This window comes from Schistocerca gregaria, chromosome 7, assembly GCF_023897955.1.
Source record: "Schistocerca gregaria isolate iqSchGreg1 chromosome 7, iqSchGreg1.2, whole genome shotgun sequence".
Taxonomy (NCBI): domain Eukaryota; kingdom Metazoa; phylum Arthropoda; class Insecta; order Orthoptera; family Acrididae; genus Schistocerca; species Schistocerca gregaria.
Genome location: NC_064926.1, coordinates 480,727,407 through 480,749,448, shown reverse-complemented (window position 1 = coordinate 480,749,448; position 22,042 = coordinate 480,727,407). Strand labels below are relative to the sequence as shown.

Below are 22,042 nucleotides of genomic sequence, written 5' to 3'. Positions count from 1 at the left end.
GGCAGGTACAGGAGTGCGATTATAATTCAGGGTGGAAAGAAATCAATGATAAGATACACTGATGACACTGCTGTCCTCACTGAATGTGAGGGTGATATGTGGAACTTGTTAAGTGGAATGAGCACTCACTGTGGATTGAAAAGAAAAACAAAAGTAATGTACAGTAACAGGAATGAGATCAGTAATAAACTTAAGACCAAAACAGACAAAGTGAAGAAATTCTACTACCTTGGGAACAAAATATACATTACAGATAAAGCTAGGAGGACATTAAAGTACACTTTCACATGCAAAGAGCGTATTCTTGGCTGAAAAAAGTCTGCTAGTATCAGACATTGTTGTCAATTTAAGGAACAAAGCTCTGAGAATGTAGTTTGGGGCACAACATTATATGGAAGTGAATCTGTGGAAAAACTGGAAAAGAACAGGATCAAAGCCTTTGAGGTGTGGTGCTATAGAAGAAAGTGAACTGAGAAATTAAGAAAGTCAGAAGTTCTGCACAGAATCATGAAGGAGAGGAGTACTTGAAACATTGATGAGAAGAAGAGACAAGATAATAGGACATGCACGAAGACATGAAGGAATAACCTCCACAGCATCTGACGGAGCTGTAAAACATAAAACTGTAGAGGAAGATAGATTTTGGAATACATACAGAGTGCTTCACAAAGATATGCAAATATTTTAATGTGTTATTCTACAAGTAAAACTAAAGAAAAAAATTCATATAAACATAGGTCCGCAAATGTTTAGTTCCGGAGTTGTGGCTAATAAAATATGTTGCCTGAAATTTAGCAACTTTGCTAATATGAAGCAATCATAAAACTGTACGATGTTAATGTAAAGCAACATTTCCATTTATTTTGTTGTTATTGGTCTGGTGAATCTAATAAAACATGTCCCAGACGTGTATCTGCATTAGTTTTCCAGAACATCCAGAGAAGCAAAAATTATTATACAAGTAAATTTGTTTACTTTCCATTAAGAATGTAAAAACATTTATGTCATTGTTGGTAGCTGTAAGTGAGTTGTTTCATTCATTTCCCAACCTTGAAACAAGTTAGTTTTCTGTATAGTTCAATGAAAGAACATAATAACAACAGTGTATTTAAGTGAAACAACATAGTAACTGTTGTAGTTTTTAGATTGTTTATGAAATAGGGATGCCTTTCAAATTTATGACAGGGGAATACACAAATATGGTGTTTATTTATGGCAAATATGATGGTAATGCTAAGGCTGCAGTTAATGAATATTGCATACATTATCAAACTCGGAGGATTCCGAATGCACGAACCGTTAGTGGAATGTTACGGGAGACAGGTTCTCTACCCAGAGTTCATAATCAGTGTGAGCGTTCGATATGAGTATATTATGGATGCTGTTCAACATAGCCCAGGTACCAGTACACAATGTATCTCTCAACGATTAGGCATTTCACAATCTAAGGTATGGCGTACACTGAAGTACAATAATCTGTATCCTTACCATAAACAAAAAGTAAACATTTACATCTGGGAGATCCTGCCCTTCGCTTGGAGTTGTGCAGCTGGGTTAAATACTAATCAGCAGTTACACAAATATTGATGAGGCACATTTTTCTCAAGGTGATGCAAACAGTTTACATATGGTCTGAAGCAAACCAACATGCAACAGTGCAACGCAATTTCCAGCAGAAATTTAGTATAAATGATGGTGTGGTATAATCAACACACACTTTATTGGACCATTCATTTTCCTGGGGTGTCTAACTGATCCTTCAAGAAGAAATGCCTTGCTTGCTCGAAGATGTTCCACTTGCTACACAATTGCAAATGTATTTTCAATTATGATGGCGCACCTCCACATTTCACCAATGCCATTACTACACATTTAAATGAACTTTTCACCAGAAATGGGTTGGTCATGATGGTACAAGTCTGTGGCCACCTAGATCACCCAATTTAACGCCAATGGATTTTTGTGTAGGGGGGTGGATGGAACACACAGTTTATGAGGACAGATTCAATACCCATGAGGTATTACTTGCTCGCGTTATAGATGCAATAGACAAAATTAAGAACAACACTGTGAAACTGAAACAAGCAACAAAATCTGTTCATACATGTGCAGTTAAATGCATTGAACTCTGTGAAGACATTTTAAACATTTTTTGTGAATGTATTGTGAAATTGTATGCAGTCCATACAACTTCCTACAACTACAACACTGAGCTTTGTTTTGCCCTGTTTAACATGAATTCACAAGTGCTATGGTATTAATAAAAGCTGATTATCTGACACATTCATACATCATTACCGTCATTTTTCCAAAATTAAATTCTCTACAATGTATGCTGAAAACTTTGTGCAATTGTATGGCATTTAAAAAACAAATTGGGCCAAGTAGTTAATAAATTTTAAAAAACATAAAATTACATCTTTGCTATTCTGGATGTTCAGGAAAACTACTACAAATACATATCTGGGACATTCTTTATTAGATTCACCAGATCAATAACAACAAAATAAATGGAAATTGTGCTTTACTTTAACTTCGTACAGTTTTGCAATGGCTTCATATTAGTGAAGTGGCTAAATTTCAGGCAAAATTTTTTACTAGCAGTAACTCCATAACTAAACATTTGTGAACCTATGTTTATATGAACTTTTTTTCCTTAGTCTTACTTGTAGAATAACATATTAAAATATTTGCATATCTTCGTGAATCATCCTGTATAAAAAACAACTGAGGACACAGATTTCAGGTGCGACTCTGAAGCGAAGTAGTTGGTACATGAGAGAACTGACATAGGCCATATTGAATTAGTCAGAAGCGTGATTAAAAAATTAATAGAATTAGTAGATACCAGTGAAATGAAAGAAGGGAAATGAGGTGAAGATGCAAAGAAGCATCACTTACACAGTCTCAGTCTTCCAAGCTGCTATCCACTTCACATCTCTTGCTTTTATACTATTGTAAATCTTGCTTTTAGACTCTATTGTAAATGAGTATCTTATTCCATACACGGAAAATATTTTAAAAATTTCTCTGCTGATTGCAGACCATTCATATTATTGTCCAGCATTTTATATGCTACAGTATATTCCAGAAATAAGTGAGTACTTCCTTTCAAAGAAAATTTAGTCCATGACCTGCATTTTTGGAACTGTGTCTTACTAAGAACATAATTTTTTGTGATACTAATAATGATTTGCAATCCTGGAATCCATTTAATGGTGTTAAATATAGACACCAATGACACAAGTCACTCCTTACCTGAATACTGGTTTGCTATTAGTCAGTTTCTCCAAGTCAGGCCAGTTCTCAGAGCATGATTTGCAATGACAACGAAACCAGTACCGACATTGCAGCTGTCTCTGTCTGTATTCAAGTGAATGTTTTGTATATACTGGACCATAGTTCTCAGGTACTTCTTCCCCTGATTTGAGGGGGCGAAGTGCATGCAGTATTAATGCAGAGCCCACAAAGTGTCTGAAAAAATTACAAAGACCATAATCTATGATTGTAATAGTAATTTTCGTATTGTTTCCATCTAGATGTTTGACTGAGTTGTGATGTTCCATTAACTATACTGTTCCATTAACTATACTTCATCAATAATGTTTCAAATCTCTTAGCCTTTGTTTATGTGTGGCACACAGGTGTGGTGACAGTATAGGAGGTGAGGCACATTAGTTGGCAACATATATTTTTACAGAGAAGAAGTGTGGATACAAATTGTATGAAGAGAAGACACATAATGTTTGAGAGAATATCAGTTGTGACAAATGTTGTAGAAGCGAAAATAATTTGATACAACAGTTTTTAAGGAATTGCTGAAGTCTAGTATGTCGCTGCCAGAAGAAATTTGCCATTGGATATCAAATGTCCACAAACAGACATCTCACCTACTCTCTGCCCTCTCCCCTCCCCCCCTCCCCCCGATTTTTGTATTTGTCTATCCTCAGTACAGTTGGGTCATTTGCATCGTGGGACCTAAGTGACTGGCCTTTCCTTTTTAACTTTCCCCAGCACTCATTCATTTCCTTTGAAGCCTGAGATCAATTCCGATTTTTTCAGCTACTCACTAAATAATTTTGTCCGTCATTCACTGCTCTGACATGATTTCTCTTTTTCCTCTTAGCTTATAATGGCATTTTACAGTCATTTGACTTGTTATTTTGAGTAGAATCTTCCTCTCACTCTATTCCAAATATCTTAGTGCAGCTTTTTCACCATTCAGAGCGTTTTATTTGTCTCTACTATTTATTTTACAGTTTTTTCCCCAGTTATATTTCTGTCCCTATCTTTCCTTTAGTTGTCCTTGAGTTCTCACTGGCATTTTTTGCTCCTTTTAAGTTGTCTGGTTTTATAATCTGTCTCTTGTTGACATTTCATTTTTTTACTTCCATTTTGTTCTGTCCTACTGTTTGTCTGTTGTCCTTCAGCTCTGAACCAGTTTTCTGTATTACCCTTGTAAAACTCTAGTTAGAGAGAAAAGTGCTCAGTGAAAAAGAAGTCATAGAGACATACAGGCACATTTCCAAGTTCTGTTCAAACGCAACTCATGAAACTTAGTACCTAAAGCTGTAAAGAGAAAGAAAATGTTGAAAATGTTGAAAGCTTGAAAAGTCACAAAGGAAATGTTGCTTCTTGAAAATATTTATTGAATATGTTACATCATTCTAATATTTATGAAAAGTTAAACTTATTTGGCAGGTTGGAACTCACAACAAGGTTCCTACCTTTTGCAGGCACTGAACTACCAACTGTGCAATCCAAGCATATTTCACAGAGATGTTCATCACAGTGTATACTCCATTAAATAATAAACGAATGCCATCTAACTGTCAGATACAGTGATTATTGAATTACTTCCCAACACACTTAACTATGGAACTGATGGATTCTTATACAGTTGAATCATCTTTTGTATTCCTGACTGTAAAAACTGTTGTATGAGATTGAAGGAATGTTTGTAAAAGCTATGTGCGACTATTTGTTAGTGGTAAATGGTGACTGAACAGAAGTTTAATCAGGGGTAGAAAGTAATGTGGAGCAAAATTATTAGTATGGAATGGATGATCAAGCTTATCCTAGTGTAAATATTGCAAAAAAATGAGTTGTACATTGAGATGTAAGTGGCTGAACATCTGTGTGAATCAATACAAAACCACTGACAGCATATTCTTAATGGCCCATAAATATTTCTTGAATAGGGATACCTCCATGAAGTACTGAGTTCTAAAATCATAAAGTGATACTTTGCATAGTGCATTGCTGCTCTTACTCTAAAAGGTGGCGATTAGTGCTATCATCATCATGGACTTCTTCAATTTACAAGAAATTTTTACATGATCATTTCACATTCTGTGTACTCACATCAACTGATCTGTGAAACAGACAGGGCTGACTGAACTTCAGTTAGGACTATGTTCTTTGTGGTCAGTGCCTTTTGTTACAAACTAATATTGTAGTTAACGTGAAAAAGAGTCAGAGCTGGTATTTTGATCTCCTAAGCAGCAACATTATCAATGATTGGGAGATCCCATTTCTTGTACTACCAACAGACTCACACTCACTTCCTGTAATACCTATATATTACCAATTCTGAATATCTGTAGTATCTTTTGCCTTTATTGTAGTAGCCAAAAGACTACAGTCAATTCCATGCAATGGTGCAGTGGGAAGTACCAGGTTCTTACCCTTGCCAGAGATAAAGAAAAGTGCTCCCTCATGCAATTCACATTTATGAATTGGGATTTCTGCAATAAAAGCAGTTTTTTGGAAATTGGTAATAGAACTTTCGAAACTTCACAGAAGAGCCCAAATCATCTAATCATGAAAACTGTAAGAAGGCACAAAATAAATCACTTAGAAGTTTATGATTCACTGACTAATATAATGTACATGCACCCCAGTCGTTACTTTTTAAAAGTTTTGTTTATTTTGTTTAAGAACTATGTACTTGAATCACTTCATTGCAAACATTTGAAACAAGCTTTACATACTTTTGTCACCTAATAATGAATTCAAGTATTTTTCTACTGTGTAATGATACTTAACTACTGGATGCAAAACATTACAAAATACTCTTTGAATCATAGATCTCCCCTAAAGGTCACTTTAAAATATGCAGTACATTTGTTTGGTGGGTCAGTAATGCTAGCTATTGTTCCATGTTGTATGATTTGTAAAATTACCTTGCAAGAGCAGGATAGCAGTCATGATTGAAGAATGAAACAGTTGGGTAAAGCCCAACTCCAAGGTATACTGTTTTTGATCCTTTTATTATACCTTTTTGTCTCACTACAGTCTCAAATATTTCATGTGCATTAAACTGCAGCAGTTGCAGATGATGAAGTAAGAGAGCACCAATGAATATTTCATCTGCATTAACACTGTACTCATCTGAAACATAATATAATACATATTACAAATCTCCCAAGAAATTATCTTAATTTTTGATCCAGAGATTATAAGTAAAAATTATGAAGCAGAGTCATAAGAAATGTTCAGTAGCTGTCTTTTAATAGACACTGTCCATAAAAAAAAAAAACAGCTGTGAGCATTGCACATAAAAGCATTCATATATATATAAAGGCAAATCACAAAGTCCTTTCCCCTATATTTTTTTAGTGAAATTATGGCTGTAAATGCAAAGTCAACAAATCCACTTTCAGTGGTGGACCTTTCTTGGACTGACTCAGCCATGTCTGCTGATAGATCCACGACACAGCACTGCTGTCAGTTGTTGAATACAGGAGTTGTGCTTAACACCTCCCTGGTGTACAAGCAACAAAGTATGAATTCTATTGTATGGAGCAAAGGACAAACACCCACTGAAATTCACAGGGAAATGTGACCCACGTATGGGGAAAAGTGTCTATCTTTGAGAACTGTGAAGCGGTGATGTTGTGAGCTTGCAAAAGGCCATGAAGACTTGCATGACAATGAACATTTGAGGAGGCAGCATTCATCGCTGACTGGCAACAACATTTCCTGCATGGGTGCAATGGCGAAAGGAGATTGGAGTGTGCAGCGCAAGGATACAACATCATTCATGGGTCTTTAGGGTACACGAAATGTTTCAAGTCGGTGGGTGCTTAACTATCTGGATGACATGATGAAAGGGAAGCAAATGTTTGCTTCACTGAATCATCTGCAGTGGTATGCTGAGGAGGGTGACAGTTTCCTGGAACACATAGTTACTGGTAATGAGGTGTGGATACTGCATCTCATACTGGAACTGAAGCAGCAGAACATGGTGTGAAAACATCTGGGTTTCTCTGGGACAAAAAACGTCTATTGAGTGCCATCTGTAGGGAAAATGATGTTACAGTCTTCTAGTATCACTGTGGACCACTCCTGCTGGATTTCATGCCTCTAGGTGCAACCAGCAATGCCAACAGTTGTTGATCCACTCTGTCATGTCAGTGGGCTGCCATCAGGAAGTAGTTCCAAGTGATACTCGGTGTGTGCAGTGTGGTTAACCCCCGCAGCAATGGCAGGTCACTTGTGGCAATCAGAAACACTGACAAGCTCCAGTCATTTCACTGTGAGAGGCTGGACCACCCACCACAAAGTTTGGACATTGCTCCTTTTGATTTCCATGTTTTCAGTCTGTTGAAGAATTTCCTGGCATGACAGCAATTCATGTGCAATGATGGAACCAAGACCGTAGTCTGATGATAGTTCCACAGACAGCCAGACAAATTCTACCAAAGGGGCATCTCAAATTTAGTGCAGCAATGGATTAAATTCTGAACTGGTGTGAGCAATATGTGGAAAAATAGTGTAAGGTATGATGAATAGTACACATATTTGTAATTACCTGTATGTACCTTATTTCAGCTAATGAATAATAGGGCAAAGACTTTCTGTTTCACCCTCATGCAATGATCAGTAATTTGTTATATCCATTATTAATATGTAATAGTAACAGTAGTAGTTTTATTCATCCTTGGATCACTTTTATAAGTGTATTGGACATGTCGCAGTATGGTAGTGTAAGAACAAAAAACATAATCCATACATGATTATACCAGGACATTTACACATTTACAGATAGTTGACAAAAATTGGGCATCTCGTAGTCTTATAATAGGAACCATCTCAGAATTTACGTGAAGTAATTTAGGGAAACCAAGGAAAACCTAAATCAGGGTTGCTGGTTGGAGACTAGAGCCAGCATTCTTTCAAATACTATAACAGCCAGTCAAAAAAGTACATCCTTGTTCAGTTTATCCTAGTGTGCAGTATTGTTTTGCTACTACATTCTTGTGAAGAATTTAATTCAAAATGTAAAACAGCTAGTGCTACAGTGTATGTTTTACCTAAGTTATGAAGAAAATGTTTTGATATTATGTAAGCTAGTTATTTACTGTGATTCTATTCTTATGTGTGTGTTTAATTATTGTATAAAATATTGTTTTACATAATGCTGAAGAAAAGTTCTTTAGTTCCTTTTCTCCCCTTTCTGTAACTACTTGAATATCGTACTGAAACTGAAACCCTCTGTAAACTTTGATGAAGCCAATTGTGTGAAAAATACTGAAAGGCTAATAAACATATTCTATTCTATTCTATTTTCTATTCTATTCTATTCAATCAGTCTCACCACCACTCCTGCACACACAGTACAACATTATCAACTGAGATCAGAACCATTTCATGTGCCACAACTTCACATATGCTTGCCAGAAAAAAATGAATCAGCACCCTTCTGTACTGAATGATCTACTGCATCAAGTTAACAGCTCACCAAATAGTTGAGGTGCTTTCATCAGTAGGCACATGAACTAGACATAATGTTGCTAGCTTTTGCACAAATCCTTCTTCAGAGCTACAAGGGATAGTAATAAAGTTTTAATTATCACCTTCAAAAAATAAAAATAAAACAAGTAATTTTTTGTTTGTTTGCAGGTGCACCTCTGCAGCTATGGTACACATCGAAACCACCACATCTCGGTGTTGTACCACACCACAAGAGGAGCCATGTTAAATGGCACATCCAACTGATAAAACAGAGATGAGTGGAGCTATTTTACACACACACACACACACACACACACACACACACACACACACACACACACACACACACACCCATATGATGAGTGCAGCAGTGTACACCACAATTCATCTGAAAGCTAGTAACATGCATTTTTTTATGTGTCTATCGACAACACCACACATCACCTATTTGGTGAGTTGTTCCCTTTACTCCTTACATTTTTTATATTCAACTGCAAACTTTCTATTACAACATTTGTATCCCTCTGGAGTGAATGAGATGTGCTATTATCTATTGTGGAGCTTTGGTGAAAGTTTTCTTAGAAAAAAGAAAAAAGGAAAAAAAGAACATCAAATACAGAAGTCTGTTATGAAACATGAGAAGTAATTCACAGACATGTCTAAGCACCAAGACACTGAAGACAGGCTTGGGTGATCAAATGCCCTGTTTTGACAGTTTAGGGGTGCACCACATGTGTGGGTTACAGGTACGCATTGTTCATTTGGCAGTAGTGGCTAGGTTTCAGCCACTGAACCCATAGCAGATGATACACTCCAACTCCGCTACTTGCTGAAACAGGAGCCGGTGAAATAATATGCTTGCAGAAGGGCTTCAGGTTGATTTCATGCTGCTGGGTAAAAAACAGTTGTCTGGCTTTTGGAAGGCAATGGAAAGAAACACTCCATGGGTGGCACTTGGGACTGAAAATATTATTTTACAGCCACACAATAAAAAAAAACTAAACTAGTATAGCTAAAATTATAAAACCAGACCAAATTGAAGAGAAAATTGAGACTAGAACGTGCATCATACATGATATTGAGACAACCAGTAGTTTTTAAGTTATTCATGATGCTAGTTTTGTAAAGACCTATTAATTTTGAAAATTCTTGAGTGATTCTGACAAAGTCAATCTTTACAGATAGTTCTTAGTTAGCTCTATGAGAATATAGTAACAGATTTTTTAGATGCGGTTCTGTGAGTGGTGTGTTGGTTGCAACTTAAAAATGTTAGAAATTTATTGGAAGACAGTTTTGATGGACTACAAGAACTTTACCTGTTGCTCATGAGAACTAGACATGGATGATATTTCACCAATTAACTTGGGTTCAAGTTTGATTTTGAAAGCAAGTGCTGAACTTCTAATATTTTACTCCAGTTAATTAGTGCGGGACTTCGATCTTGTGAGCAATGTTGAACTTGCAATATTTTCTTGCCATTAAGATAAGATGGATAGTTTTTATGAGGCACTCAGTGATGCAGTTGTTAGAGTGAAGGACAAGGACAGTGTTCTGCTCATGGGTGATTTTAACACCAGGATTGGAAATCGAACAGAAGGGTATGAAAAAGTTATGGGTAAATTTGGAGAGAATATGGAGGCCAACAGGAACGGGAAACAACTCCTGGATTTCTGTGCCAGTATGGGCTTAGTAATCACAAACTCCTTTTTTAAACATAAAAATATTCACCGGTATAAGTGGGAAGGCAGGGGAACCAGATCTGTCATTGACTATATAATAACAGATCAGGAATTCAGGAAGTCTGTGAGGAACACACGTGTATTCAGGGGATTCTTTCATGACACTGATCATTATTTAATCTGCAGTGAAATTAGGATTCTGAGACTGAAAGTGCAGGAGGCCAGATCCACATGTAGGAGGATAAGAGTGGAGAAACTTCAGGATAAGGAAATCAGGCACAAGTACATGACAGTGATCTCAGAAAGGTACCAGTTTTTGTTGAATGTAGTCAATTACAGTCATTGGAAAAGGAATGGACAAGGTACAGCGACACAGTACTAGAAGTGGCTAAAGAATGTCTTGGAACAGTAGTATGTAAAGGTAGGATGAAACAGCATGGTGGAATGACACAGTCAAGGCAGCCTGTAAAAGGAAAAAGAAGGCGTATCAAAAATGGCTACATACTAGAACTCAGGAAGACAGAGAAAGTTATGTTGAAGAAAGAAACAAAGCCAAAAAGATAATTGCAGCATCCAAGAAGAAATCTTGGGAAGACTTTGGAAACAGATTGGAGACTATAGGTCAAGCTGCTGGAAAACCATTCTGGAGTGTAATTAGCAGTCTTCGAAAGGGAGGTGAGAAGCAAATGACAAGTATTTTGGACAGGCCAGGAAAACTGCTGGTGAATCCTCTTGATGCCTTGGGCAGATGGAGGGAATATTTTGAAGAGTTGCTCAATGTAGGTGAAAATATGATCAGTAATGTTTCAGATTTTGAGGTAGAATGGGATAGGAATGATGATGGAAATAGGATCACATTTGAGGAAGTGGAGAAAATGGTCAATAGATGGCAGTGCAATAAAGCAGCTGGGGTGGATGAAATTAAGTCGGAACTCATCAAATACAGTGGAATGTCAGGTCTTAAATGGCTACACAGGATAACTGAAATGGCCTGGGAGTTGGGACAGGTTCCATCAGACTGGACAAAAGCAGTAATCACACCAATCTTTAAACATGGAAACAGAAAAGGTTGTAACAACTACAGAGGTATCTCTTTAATCAGCGTTATGGGTAAAATCTTCTCAGGTATTGTTGAAAGGAAAGTGCAAGTATTAGTTGAGGACCAATTGGATGAAAATCAGTGTGGGTTTAGGCCTCTTAGAGGTTGTCAGGACCAGTTCTTTAGCTTACGGCAAATAATGGAGAAGTGTTATGAGTGGAACATGGAATTGTATCTATGCTTTACAGATCTAGAAAAGGCATATGACCGGGTTCCTAGGAGGAAGTTATTGTCTGTTCTACGAGATTATGGAATACGAGGCAAACTTTTGCAAGCAATTAAAGGTCTTTACATGGATAGTCAGGCAGCAGTTAGAGTTGACGGTAAATTGAGTTCATGGTTCAGAGTAGTTTCAGGGGTAAGACAAGGCTGCAACCTGTCGCCACTGTTGTTCATATTATTTATGGATCATATGTTGAAAACAATAGACTGGCTGGGTGAAATTAAGATGTGTGAACACAAAATAAGCAGTCTTGCATATGCAGATGACTTAGTTGTGGTGGCAGATTCGATTGAAAGTTTGCAAAGTAATATTTCAGAGCTAGATCAGAAATGTAAGGACTATGGTATGAAGATTAGCATCTCCAAAACGAAAGTAATGTCAGTGGGAAAGAAATATAAATGGATTGAGTGCCAAATAGGAGGAACAAAGTTAGAACAGGTGGACGATTTCAGGTACTTAGGATGCATATTCTCACAGGATGACAACATAGTGAAAGAACTGGAAGTGAGGTGTAGCAAAGCTAATGCAGTGAGCGCTCAGCTATGATCTACTCTTTTCAGCAAGAAGGAAGTCAGTACCAAGACTAAGTTATCTGTGCACCGTTCAATCTTTCGACCAACTTTGTTGTATGGGAGTGAAAGCTGGGTGGATTCAGGTTACCTTATCAACAAGTTTGAGGTTACGGATATGAAAGTAGCTAGGATGATTGCAGGTACTAGTAGATGGGAACAATGGCAGGAGGATGTCCACAATGAGGAAATCAAAGAAAAACTGGGAATGAACTCTATAGATGTAGCAGTCAGGATGAACAGGCTTAGATGGTGGGGTCATGTTACACGCATGGGAGAAACAAGGTTACCCAAGAGACTCATGGGTTCAGCAGTAGAGGGTAGGAGGAGTCGGGCCAGACCAAGGAGAAGGTACCTGGATTCGGTTAAGAATGATTTTGAAGTAATAGGTTTAACATCAGAAGAGGCACCAATGTTAGCACTGAATAGGGGGTCGTGGAGGAATTTTATAAGGGGGCTATGCTCCATACTGAACGCTGAAAGGCATAATCAGTCTTAAATGATGATGATGATGATGATGATGATTAACTTGGGTTTGTTTTTGATTCTGAGAGCAAGTGCTGGAGTTATACTATTTTTGTGCCTGTAGTGTCAGTGTCATCGTAACTGCCATCTGCTTCATGTCTGCTGTGCAGCGAGCTACGTTAATTTAAGTATTAACTGTATTTTTCTTACTTGTCACTTCTTCTTCCATGTGTTTTCATGTTTGTTTTGAATACAGTCAGTGAGAGTCCCTTTAATCAGCCATAGTGCCAGTAGTCAGTGTCATCCTAACTGCCGTCTGCTTCACGTCTGCTGTGCAGCAAGCTACCTTAATTTAACTATTAACAGTATTTTTCCTACTTGTCACTTCTTCTTCTGTGTGTTTTTGCTTTTAGGAAGCTTTAATTGTCGAGTGCTAGTAATAGTGTTCCATAGATTTCATGTTTGTTTTGAATACAGTCAGAGAGAGTCCCTTTAGTCAGCCATAGTGCCAGTAGTGCCAGTGTTTGTTTTCAATACAGTCCAGAGACAGGTAGTGCTATTTTTATTGTTTTCTACAAGAAGTGGCTAGCAATCACAGTTTAGTCAATAATCAGCCACCTTTAGTGAATTAGCAGTCTAGTTAAAAGTTGATTAACTCTCTACAGTAAATTGATTCCTTAGGATGGATAGGATGTGTGACTGCTGTGTACGACGCAGGAGGAGGTGGCCACTGTTCGCAAACAGCTGAACGTGTTGATGGCCTCAGTCAGCCATCTACAGGCTGCTGCCTCAGAGTGTAGCGGCAGTGGAGAGTCTGGTGTGTCACATGGTACACCCCAGTTGTTACATGCTTCTCCCACTGTCCCTGCTGTTGAGACATCTTCGCAGGTACCGGATGCAGTTGGGCCACCCTCTCCCCAAGGGGAGTGGCGGGTTCAGTGGCGTTCGCGGCGCACGAGGCAGAGGGTCAATATGGAGGCTGGCCGTGTCACATCACCCGCTCTGCCTGTGAGTGGATATGTGGCTGCTCCTTCAGCAAGGTCCGAGCAGGTACACGGGGGGAGGGGTTTATTAGCTATTGGGAGCTCCAACGTTAGGCGGGTGATGGAACCCCTTAGAGCAACAGCAGAAAGGTCAGGGAAGAAGGCCAGTGTTCACTCTGTCTGCTTGCTGGGGGGTCTCATCCAAGATGTGGAGGAGGCCCTGCTGGCGGCGATAGAGAGCACTGGGTGCACCCGACTGCAAATTGTTGTTCATGTCCGCACCAATGGCTCCTGCCGTCTGGGTTCAGAGGTCATCCTCAGTTCATACAGGCGGTTGGCGGAATTGGTGAAGGCGGAAAGCCTCGCTCGTGGGGTGGAATCAGAGCTAACTATTTGTAGTATTGTTCCCAAAACCAATCGCGGTCCTCTGGTTTGGAGCCAAGTGGAAGGCTTAAACCAGAGGCTCAGACGATTCTGCGGAGATCTGCGGAGAAAATTTCTCGACTTCTGTTATCGGGTGGAGAAATGTAGGGTCCCCCTGAATAGGTCAGAAGTGCACTACACGCCGGAAGTGGCTACAAGGGTAGCGGAGTACGTGCGGAGTGCGCATGGGAGTATTTTAGGTTAGAGAATTCCCTCCCTAGGCCCGACAAGATGCTTCCTGAGATGCACCAAGGTAGGAGTAGTCAAAATGCATCAGGGAATAACAATATTAATGTGCTAATAGTAAACTGCACGAGCGTCTATAGAAAGTTCCTAGACTGCTCTCATTAATAAACGGTCACAACGCCCATACTAGGGACAGAAAGTTGGCTGAAACCAGACGTAAGCAGTAATGAAATCCTAACCTCAGATTAGAATGTATACCTCAGGGACAGGATGGACAGTGATGGGGGAGGCATGTTTATAGCGATAAGAAGTGCAATAGCATCAAAGGAAATTGACGGAGATCCGAAATGTGAAATGATTTGGGTGAAGGTCACGGTTAAAGCAGGCTCAGACATGGTAACTGGATGTCTCTATAGACTCCCTGGCTCAGCAGCTGTTGTGGCTGAGCACCTGAAGGATAATTTGGAAAATATTTTGAGTAGATTTCCCCCCCATGTTATAGTTCTGGGTGGAGGTTTTAATTTGCCGAATATAGACTGGGAGACTAAAACGTTCATAACAGGTGGCAGGGATAAAGAATCCAGTGAATTTTTTTAAAGTGCTTTATCTTAAAATTACCTTAAGCAGTTAAACAGAGAAACGACTCGTGGCGATAACATATTAGACCTTCTGGTGACAAACAGACCCGAACTATTTGAAACAGTTAACGCAGAACAGGGAATCAGCAATCATAAAGCAGTTACGGCATCAATGATTTCAGCCGTAAATAGAAATATTAAAAAAGATAGCAAGATTTTTCAGTTTAGGAAAAGTGACAAAAAGCAGATTACAGAGTACCTGATGGCTCAATACAAAAGTTTTGCCTCAAGTACAGGTAGTGTTGAGGATCAGTGGACAAAACCATCGTACAATATGCGTTAGATGAGTATGTGCCAAGCAAGATAGTAAAAGATGGAAAAGAGCCACCGTGGTACAACAACCGTGTTAGAAAACTGCTGCAGAACCAAAGGGAACTTAGCCAAAGCCTTGCAAATAAACAAAAACTACGTGAAGCGAAATGTAGTGTGAGGAGGGCTATGCGAGAGGCATTCAATGAATTCTAAAGTAAAGCTCTATGTACTGACTTGGCAGAAAATCCTAAGAAATTTTGGTCTTATGTCAAAGCAGTAGGTGGATCAAAACAAAATGTCCAGACACTCTGTGACCAAAATTGTACTGAAACAGAGGATGACAGACTAAAGGCCGAAATACTAAATGTCTTTTTCCAAAGCTGTTTCACAGAGGAAGACTGCACTGTCGTTCCTTCTTAAGATTGTCGTACAGATGACAAAATGGTAGATATCAAAATAGATGACAGAGGGATAGAGAAACAATTAAAATCGCTCAAAAGAGAAAAGGCCGCTGGACCTGATGGGATACCAGTTGAATTTTACACAGACTACGTGAAGGAACTTTCCCCCCTTCTTGCAGTGGTGTACCATAGGTCTCTAGAAGAGCGTAGGATTCCAAAGGATTGGAAATGGGCACAGGTCATCCCTGTTTTCAAGAAGGGACATCAAACCGATGTGCAGAACTATAGACCTACATCTCTAACATCTATCAGTTGTAGAATTTTGGAACACGTATTATGTTAGATTATAATGACTTTTCTGCAGACTATAAATCTCCTCTGTAGGAATCAGCATGGGTTTCAAAAAAGACGGTCGTGTAAAAACCCAGCTCACGCTATTCGTCCACGAGACTCAGAGGGCCATAGACACGGGTTCGCAGGTAGATGCCGTGTTTCTTGACTTCCGCAAGGCGTTCGATACAGTTCCCCACAGTCGTTTAATGAACAAAGTAAGAGCATATGGACTATCAGACCAATTGTGTGATTCAGTTGAGGTGTTCCTAGATAACAGAACGCAGCATGTCATTCTCAATGGAGAGAAGTCTTCCGAAGTAAGAGCAATTTCAGGTGTGCCGCAGGGGAGTGTCATAGGACCGTTGCTATTCACAATATACATCAATGACCTTGTGGATGACATCGGAAGTTCACTGAGGCTTTTTGCAGATGATTCTGTGGTGTATCGAGAGGTTGTAACAATGGAAAATTGTACTGAAATGCAGGAGGATCTGCAGCGAATTGACGCATGGTGCAGTGAATGGCAATTGAATCTCAATGTAGACAAGTGTAATGTGCTGCAAATACATAGAAAGATATATCCCTTATCATTTAACTACAAAATAGCAGGTCAGCAACTGGAAGAAGTTAATTCCATAAATTATCTGGGAGTAGGCATTAGGAGTGGTTTAAAATGGAGTGATCATAAAAAGTTGGTCGTCAGTAAAGCAGATGCCAGACTGAGATTCATTGGAAGAATCCTAAGGAAATGCAATCCGAAAACAAAGGAAGTAGGTTGCAGTACGCTTGTTCGCCCACTGCTTGAATACTGCTCAGCTGTGTGGGATTCGTACCAGATAGGGTTGATAGAAGAGATAGAGAAGATCCAACGGAGAGCGGCGCGCTTTGTTATGGGATCATTTAGTAATCGCAAAAGCATTACGGAGATGATAGATAAACTCCAGTGGAAGACTCTGCAGGAGAGATGCTCAGTAGCTCAGTCCGATCTTTTGTTAATGTTTCAAGAACATACCTTCACCGAAGAGTCAAGCAGTATATTGCTCCCTCCTACGTATATCTCGTGAAGAGATCATGAGGATAAAATCAGAGAGATTAGAGTCCACACAGAAGCATACCGACAATCCTTCTTTCCACGTGCAATACGAGACTGAAATAGAAGGGAGAACCGATAGAGGTACTCAGGGTACCATCCGCCACACACTGTCAGGTGGTTTGCGGAGTATGGATGTAGATTTAGATGTAACTTGGATTGGACTTTGATTTTGAGAACAGGTGTTGAACTTGTATTATTTTTGCCAGTTAGCTGAGGTACTTAAACATTTGAACACAAACTGTGAACTTGGATAATTTATAATAGTTTGCTACAACTACTGAGTAGTCAACATAATGTGGTGTGCTGCTCTTAGAATTTTATTTGTAAAGTATTCAGTCTGATGTTACGGTAGTCAGAAGCTAAAGTTATAATAAACATTATTTATTTCAATCTAAAACCAGTGAGTGTTGTGAACATTATTTGATCGCTGCTCACAGTCTGTCTGCATTTATTATTTTGTAATCAGTAGGACTGTTTATTGGGTAATGCAGGAGTTGTGTAGTCATCCCCTAGATTTTATCAAAGCCTAATGTTACTAAAATCAGCCATGCATGTAACAAACCATTAATTTGGCAGGACTTTAGAAAAAGATTGGGGAGGCAAGTACAATGCATATGACTTGTGTTGCATTTTTTTAGATCAAGCTCCCTACCCTATGAAATCACTTACTGTATAAAAGATATTGCTCGCTACATGCCATTTAACTGTCTTTTTATTTTAGTAAGCTCTTTAATTGACTTTGTCAATTTATTTTACTAATTCATTCCTTGAGAAGTGAAGAATTACAGCTCCTCTGGCAATAGAAACTGACGAAAGCGATAAATCGCAAATTAAGATGTAGAGGGTTGAAAACCAGACCAGTGTTGTTTTATATTAGATAAAATGGGTTCCATATCTTGCTTAAAGGAAAACGTTTATCTCTATTAATAATGTCATCAGATAATTGTATTTCAATGGATTCCTTGAATACACGATTCCATTAAAGAGAAGCCAGAGCAATAATTTGCGTCCCTTCAGATGACATGTTATGCTCTTCATTGTGACAATGTTCGGCGTCGACAGATTTTTCATGATGGAACATATGTATGTGATGCTGTTGTTCCATACATCGGTCATGAACAGTGCGAATAGTCTGTCCAACATAGGCTTTTCCACAATGACAGGGAATTTTATAAACTCCAGGGTTTCTCAATCCCAAATCATCTCTAACAGTTCCAAACAGGGCTATATATCATATTTCCTTAGAATTCTAGAAATTTTAGAAGAAATACGTCCAGCAAAGGGTAGAAAAACAACTGATTTACTAGTATCCATTTCTGATGTTCATACAGTTCCACTGTGATTGTGTACCCAGTGATCGCACCTGAAGATGGTGGTCGGATGGATCCCTGAAATATCATGTAGTGAAGACGATCATGTCCAAGAGCATACCCATGAAGAGCATAAACATGTAAGATGCTGGGAAAATCTAAGGAAACATATAAAATCTACACTCTCAGGAAACTACTTACTGCTTGAGATGAAATTCCAATACTGCCAATAAACACGTTTAAAAGTGGAAACACTAAGCCTAGATTTTTGAACTGTTAGTTCTTGCCTCATAAAATAAAGAGGAGCAGGTTGGAGAAGGTTAGAAATGAATGGCAGGTCACCAGGAGTCCTAGATGAGAAGGTTGTGAGGATGAGGGAGGGCCCCAAGTGAGTTATGTGCTTGACGAATACAGGCTTCGAGCCATGTAGCACTATTTTCTATATTATTTACTTTGTGCTATATCATTTATATATCTTTTCTGTTTATCTGCCTCAGTTATCTTTTTCTATCAATGCTATTCTCTTTGTGCCATGCACTTCACAGAAGCTTGCAGGGTATAGATGTAGATGTAGCTGTAGATATGTTAGGATGTAGTAATGACAGAGGAATCACACAACATATATACTTTTGAAGTAATTGAGGACTGAAAGTTAAATAGCATTTCTTTAACTTTCATGATGCATTATTATTATTACTATTATTATCATTCTACTTGGACTCATATCTTTATCTCAATATGGTTTATAAATTATCCGATAGAACTGCTGGCCTATACGTATGTTCAAGAAAGAAATGTGTAGTACTATGAAAAGGATAGGTTGCTACTCACCATATAGTGGAGATGGTGAATTGCAGACAGACACAACAAAATGACTACTAAACAACAAAATGACTACTAAACAACAAAATGACTACTAAACATGTATGCTTTCGGTCAGAACGCCTTCTTCTGAGTAGACAACATATCCTACTAAGCACATAAGCTCTTGGCCAGAGCATCTTTTCCTTTGAATCCTCTAATATTCTCCCTCTCATATCATTTCCACTGTTTGTCTATCACCAACATTTATTTCAGTTTTAATATCCACTAGTATTTAAAATAACTCGGTTCCTCAAAATTCTGCCTTCCTCCACCCGCCATGCGACATACTGACTAAACTCACCCTGACTACTATCCAACACATGCACTCTTGTTGTTGTTGTCGTTGTGGTCTTCAGTCCTGAGACTGGTTTGATGCAGCTCTCCATGCTACTCTATCCTGTGCAAGCTTCTTCATCTCCCAGTACTTACTGCAACATACATCCTTCTGAATCTGCTTAGTGTATTCATCTCTTGGTCTCCCTCTACGATTTTTACCCTCCACGCTGCCCTCCAATGCTAAATTTGTGATCCCTCAATTCCTCAAAACTTGTCCTACCAACCAGTTCCTTCTTTTTGTCAAGTTGTGCCACAAACTTCTCTTCTCCCCAATTCTGTTCAATACCTCCTCATTAGTTATGTGATCTACCCATCTAATCTTCAGCATTCTTCTGTAGCAACACATTTCGAAAGCTTCTATTCTCTTCTTGTACAAACTATTTATCATCCATGTTTCACTTCCATACATGGCTACACTCCATACAAATACTTTGAGAAACAACTTCCTGACACTTAAATCTATACTCGATGTTAACAAATTTCTCTTCTTCAGAAACGCTTTCCTTGCCATTGCCAGTCTACATTTTATATCCTCTCTACTTCGACCATCATCAGTTATTTTACTCCCTAAACAGCAAAACTCCTTTACTACTTTAAGTGACTCATTTCCTAATCTAATTCCCTCAGCATCACCCAATTTAATTTGACTACATTCCATTATCCTCGTTTTGCTTTTGTTGATGATCATCTTATATCCTCCTTTCAAGACACTGTCAATTCTATTCAACTGGTGTTCCAAGTCCTTTGCTGTCTCTGACAGAATTACGATGTCATCGCCGAACCTCCAAGTTTTTATTTCTTCTGCATGGATTTTAATACCTACTCCGAATTTTTCCTTTGTTTCCTTTACTGCTTGCTCAATATACAGATTGAATAACATCGGGGAGAGGCTACAACCCTGTCTCACTCCCTTCCCAACCACTGCTTCCCTTTCATGCCCCTCGACTCTTATAACTGCCATCTGGTTTCTGTACAAATTGTAAATAGCCTTTCGCTCCCTGTATTTTATCCCTGCCACCTTTAGAATTTGAAAGACAGTATTCCAGTCAACATTGTCAAAAGCTTTCTCTAAGTCTACAAATGCTAGAAACGTAGGTTTGCCTTTTCTTAATCTTTCTTCTAAGATAAGTCGTAAGGTTATTATTGCCTCACGTGTTCCAACATTTCTGCGGAATTCAAACTGATCTTCCCCAAGGTCTGCTTCTACCAGTTTTTCCATTCCTCTGTAAAGAATTCGCATTAGTATTTTGCAGCTGTGACTTATTAAACTGATAGTTCGGTAATTTTCACATCTGTCAACACCTGCTTTCTTTGGGATTAGAATTGTTATATTCTTCTTGAAGTCTGAGGGTATTTCACCTGTCTCATACATCTGCACTCTTAAATTGCAGAATTTATGTTGTCAACCCTACAATACCTAACTAATATCTCTCTCTTAAAAAATTTGACTCTCCACATATATGAAATGCTTACAACTAGACTGTACCACCAGATCGTGACTAAAACCACACCCAAATTTTTATTAACCTCAGCAAAAAAAAAAAAAAAAAAAACTTGAGAGCCTCAAATAAAAATGAGTATTCCTATTTCAGTAATGAGAAGGCATCATTATTGTTTTGTACTTAAACTAATGATTAGATTAGATTAGTTTAGATTAATACTTGTTCCATAGATCATGAATACGACACTTCGTAATGATGTGGAACGTGTCAGGTTAATAAAAGATGTCTGTACAAGAAATTACATTACACAAAATATTGCATGACACTAATGATTAAGTTTTTTTTTTTTTTTATTTTTTTTTTTTTTTTACTTAGTTTATATCTAAAAATTCAGCCAATGAGTAGAAGGAGTTGTCATCTAGAAATTCTTTTAATTTATTTTTAAATGTTAGTTGGCTATCTGTCAGGCTTTTGATGCTGTTTGGTAGGTGCCCAAAGACTTTTGTGGCAGCATAATTTACCCCTTTCTGTGCCAAAGTCAGATTTAACCCTGCATAGTGAAGATCATCCTTTCTCCTGGTGTTATAGGTATGCACACTGCTATTACTTTTGAATTGGGTTGGATTATTATCAACAAATTTCATAAGAGAATATATATACTGTGAGGTTACTGTGAGGATCCCTAGATCCTTAAATAGATGTTTGCAGGATGACTGTGGGTGGGCTCCAGCAATTATTCTGATTACACGTTTTTGTGCAATGAATACTTTTCTACTCAATGATGAATTACCCCAGAATATGATGCCATACGAAAGCAGTGAATGAAAGTAGGCATAGTAAGCTAATTTACTGAGATTCTTATCACCAAAATTTGCAATAACCCTAATAGCATACGTAGCTGAACTCAGACGTTTCAGCAGACCATCAATGTGTTGCTTCCAGTTTAACCTCTCATCAATGGACACACCTAAAAATTTTGAAAATTCTACCTTAGCTACAGACTTCTG

General features: G+C 38.4%; 1 protein-coding gene across 1 annotated transcript in view; it reads right to left on the bottom strand.

Moving 5' to 3' along the window:
• Positions 1-22,042, bottom strand: part of LOC126281918 (SET and MYND domain-containing protein 4-like) — a 148,320-nt gene that overhangs the window by 3,177 nt on the left and 123,101 nt on the right. The window contains exons 9-10 of the mRNA XM_049981247.1: positions 6,186-6,393; positions 3,259-3,474 (exon numbers count right to left, since the gene is read on the bottom strand). Coding sequence (XP_049837204.1) covers positions 3,259-3,474; positions 6,186-6,393 — 424 coding nt within the window. The remainder of the gene's footprint in view (positions 1-3,258; positions 3,475-6,185; positions 6,394-22,042) is intronic.